At 40.4% G+C, this 3915-nt stretch overlaps 1 protein-coding gene across 1 annotated transcript; it reads left to right on the top strand.

Moving 5' to 3' along the window:
- Positions 1-966: 966 nt before the first annotated feature.
- On the top strand, positions 967-3915 carry LOC126608898 (indole-3-acetic acid-amido synthetase GH3.17-like). Its single transcript, XM_050276915.1, has 4 exons — positions 967-1604; positions 1683-1784; positions 1905-2749; positions 3105-3915. Exons 1-4 carry the CDS (start codon positions 1303-1305, stop codon positions 3689-3691), a joined length of 1836 nt encoding a protein of 611 aa, XP_050132872.1. The 5' UTR covers positions 967-1302; the 3' UTR covers positions 3692-3915.

The following is a 3915-nucleotide window of genomic DNA, read 5'->3' as shown; positions in this document are numbered from 1 at the left end:
TTTATGTGGGTCTGGTGCAATGCCTGGTGGTGAAAACTCCCCTATCACCTTGTGGCCAGGTTTTGTCTGCTTGAAATTAATTAAATTAGCAGCCAAATAAACCCCCACCTTAATTTTGTAGCATAATTATTTTTGGCAGAGAATGTGACAAACCACTGCTTAATCCTGTTTTAATGAAGTCTAATCAACTCTTTGCTAAATGTCTGCTGGGATTAGCAAAACCTTGACTAAATCTATCAGTCCCCTTCTTGAAAAGAACTTCCCTGTTAAAATCTCTGTTACTATCAGAAGCCAGAGCTTGTCCATGATTCCTATACAATATTTTGATGGCATTAGCAATTGGATACTTCTATGCAAAGGAAATTGAAACTTGAGTGCACGGAACAAGCATCCGCTTAGTCAACTGATTTGAGCTATATGTGCGATATTATAGTTAGTTAATAATTTTTTTTTTTCTGAGAAATAAATCTTCTGTTGTTACATTTTTTTTATAATTATTATCTCATTCCATCTGTCTAATAGATAGTGAGTATTCAATTAATAGCTAGGTCCTTGGCTGACTAATGGTTTGATTTGAGCAGACAAAAGAGGTAAACTTGAAGGTAGTTTTGAGTTTGACCAACCTTAATTTTTTAGGAAAACTAACGAAAAGTGCTTGAAAATTTTGAGTTTTAATGATAAAGACAAAACAAAAGGTAAAGTGAATAGTATCATGATTGATTTTTTAGTGTAAAAATATGGTTTTTCGTTAAAATGAACAATACCGGGAACTTTTTGTTAAAGTTCCTTAATTTTTTTTCAATATTATTCACAGCTAACCAGGCAAGGCCACGTGTGTAGGACCTCCGTAGCCTCCTCAACTTCCCTCACATTTTCATTTTTTATTTTTCAGATTTATTTTATTTTTGAATATACATCTTTTCCCGAAGTCCCCTCCAGAATCTGTTATTTATTCATTTCCCTCCACCCTTTCTTCTCAGCTGCTACACAGAAACCACATTGAGCAGCCTTCTATTGCAAGACAATGGCTCATACAAATATGTAGCACTTTCTCTTCCTTTGCTCTTTAAGCACTTTCACTCTTCTTCCACTTTTTTTCTCCTGCAAGGCACCTTTTCATGTTACAAAATTAAGCTCAAAAGGGAAGAGAGAATTTGTTTTTTCTTAGAGTTTCAGGTCTTAACTGATGAAAATCAGACCGAAATTCCGGTGAATTTTTGGGTTCATTGCTTGTATGTCACAGTGAATGACGTCCTAGAATCGGCTCGGACCAAAATTTTCTTTATTTAATTTTGCTTTCTAATGTTGCCAAGGATGATTCCCAGATATAATCCAAATGACAGTGAATATGGTTTGAAGCTTCTTGAGGACCTGACAACAAATGCATATGAAGTACAGCAGCGGGTGTTGGAAGAGATACTAGTGAAAAATGCCCAGACCGAATATCTGAAGGGCTTTCTCAATGGCCACCATGACAAGAAGGATTTCAAGAACAAAGTTCCTGTTGTGAATTATGAAGATGTCAAGCCTTACATCGAGCGAATTGCCAATGGAGAGACGTCTGAGATCATCTCGGCTCAAAAAATCACTGAGCTCCTCACCAGGTACGAAAAGTATATGGTTACAAGTACAATTTCTTTTGTTTCATGAAGTTTAGTTCTAATAGTTATGTTTTTTCGCAGCTCGGGAACTTCGGGAGGACAGCCGAAGATGATGCCTTCAACCGTTGAAGACTTGGACAGGAAGACATTCTTTTATAATCTCCTTGTGCCTGTGATGAACAAGTGAGAAGCTACTTTTTTTGTCCTTTTTGCTGTGTTTATGTTAAATTTTACTGTTGGTTCTAAATTGATGTAACAGTGAAAAACAAGGTAACTCAGAAATTATATTTGTTTCAAATTCAGGTATGTGGATGGCTTGGACCAAGGGAAAGGAATGTACCTCTTGTTTATCAAACCGGAAATTAGTACTCCTTCCGGATTAGTGGCAAGGCCTGTCCTGACCAGCTACTACAAGAGCAGTAACTTCCGCAACCGGCCTTTCAACCGGTTTAACCTCTACACAAGCCCGGATGAGACCATCTTGTGCTCAGACAGCAAGCAGAGTATGTACTGCCAGTTACTCTGTGGTTTAGTACAGAGGGATGAGGTCCTGAGGGTCGGTGCAGTTTTTGCATCCGCCTTCCTCCGGGCCATCAAATTCTTAGAGGACCACTGGGAGGAGTTGTGCTCTAACATAAGCTCAGGTATTGTCAGTGCCTGGATCACCGACTCCAGTTGTCGAAACGCGGTGTCTTTAGTCCTTAGCAAACCGAATCCAGATTTGGGCGATTTGATCAGGCACGAATTTAGTAACAAGTCAATGGAAGGGATAGTTAAGAGGCTTTGGCCAAGAACAAAGTACATTGATGTTATAGTCACAGGGTCCATGGCTCAGTATATCCCGACTCTTGAATTCTATTCTGGCGGACTGCCTTTGATTTCAACAATGTATGCTTCTTCTGAATGCTATTTCGGGATCAATTTCAACCCGCTAAGCAAGCCGCATGATGTTGCTTACACCCTCCTTCCGAACATGGCCTACTTCGAGTTCCTACCCGTGGAGAAACACCACGAAGAGGTAGCCCCGTGCAACGGTGTTTCTGGTCAAGATTGCGCAAACGCAGATGAGGAGGAAAATTTAAGAACGGTTGATCTAGTGGATGTGAAGCTTGGTCACTATTATGAACTTGTTGTCACAACTTTTACAGGTACTTCCTATTTTTAGATCCGAGTCTGACCCACATGCTTCATGTATTTTATGTTTCATTTCTTAAACGTGACAGCAAAACTTTTATCTTGCAACTATAAAATACTGCATTAGTTTTTTGGTATCCCACTCACTAACTCGAGAGATTCTTGTGTGTCACCAGTTGTATACAACTATATGTCTGTTTCTCTCATCACGTGACTAGATAGGAGATGAGATAGACATACACATGATTGTTTATGACCGGTGAGAGGGAAGATTTCTCCGCTAACTCATGATCCGACTGTGAATTTTCGGTCTTTAATTTACCTCATCATGGTAGTTTTATCAATCTTCTTTTTATACTGTTTACACAGGGCTATACAGGTACAGAGTTGGTGACATTCTAATGGTGACTGGCTTCCACAACAAAGCTCCTCAGTTCAGATTCATGCACAGGAGAAATGTGGTTCTGAGCATCGACACGGACAAAACCAATGAAGAAGACCTTCTAAACGCCGTCACGCAAGCAAAGCTCGTGCTCGAGCCCCTCGGCTTCCTCCTCATCGAGTACACCAGCTACGCGGACACCTCCTCAATCCCAGGCCACTATGTGCTGTTCTGGGAGCTCAAGACCAAAGAAAACAACGACACGATAGAACTGGAGACCATCATTATGGAGCAATGCTGCTCCACAGTGGAACAATCCCTGGACTCGGTGTACCGGAGGTGCAGGAGGAAGGACAATTCCATAGGACCACTGGAGATCCGGATTGTGCAGCATGGGACTTTTGATGCACTCATGGATTTCTCTGTGTCCCAGGGATCTTCTGTGAACCAGTACAAAACTCCCAGGTGCATCCAGTCAGAGGAGGCCATTAGGATTCTGGATTCCAGGGTGGTGGGAAGATTCTTCAGTAAATCAACTCCTCTATGGGAGCCATTTAGAATAGAGACTCAATAATTTGACTGACAAACAAAAACATGGTGAATTTTGGCATTTCCCTGGATTTGACTGACATAAACAAAAACATGGCCACTCCGGGTTTGATTCATTTCCCTGGAAATGTTAACTGAGAACCCAATTTCATGGTTTGATTTGTAAAAGTTCTTGTCCTATATATTCTGTGATTTCCCTCTCATTGTGTATGTTGGATTTGGATTAAAATTTAGACTACATTTTAGAAA

This window comes from Malus sylvestris, chromosome 16, assembly GCF_916048215.2.
Source record: "Malus sylvestris chromosome 16, drMalSylv7.2, whole genome shotgun sequence".
Classification (NCBI taxonomy): domain Eukaryota; kingdom Viridiplantae; phylum Streptophyta; class Magnoliopsida; order Rosales; family Rosaceae; genus Malus; species Malus sylvestris.
The sequence above is the reverse complement of the archived record's forward strand: the minus strand, read 5'-3'. Positions and strand labels throughout refer to the sequence as shown.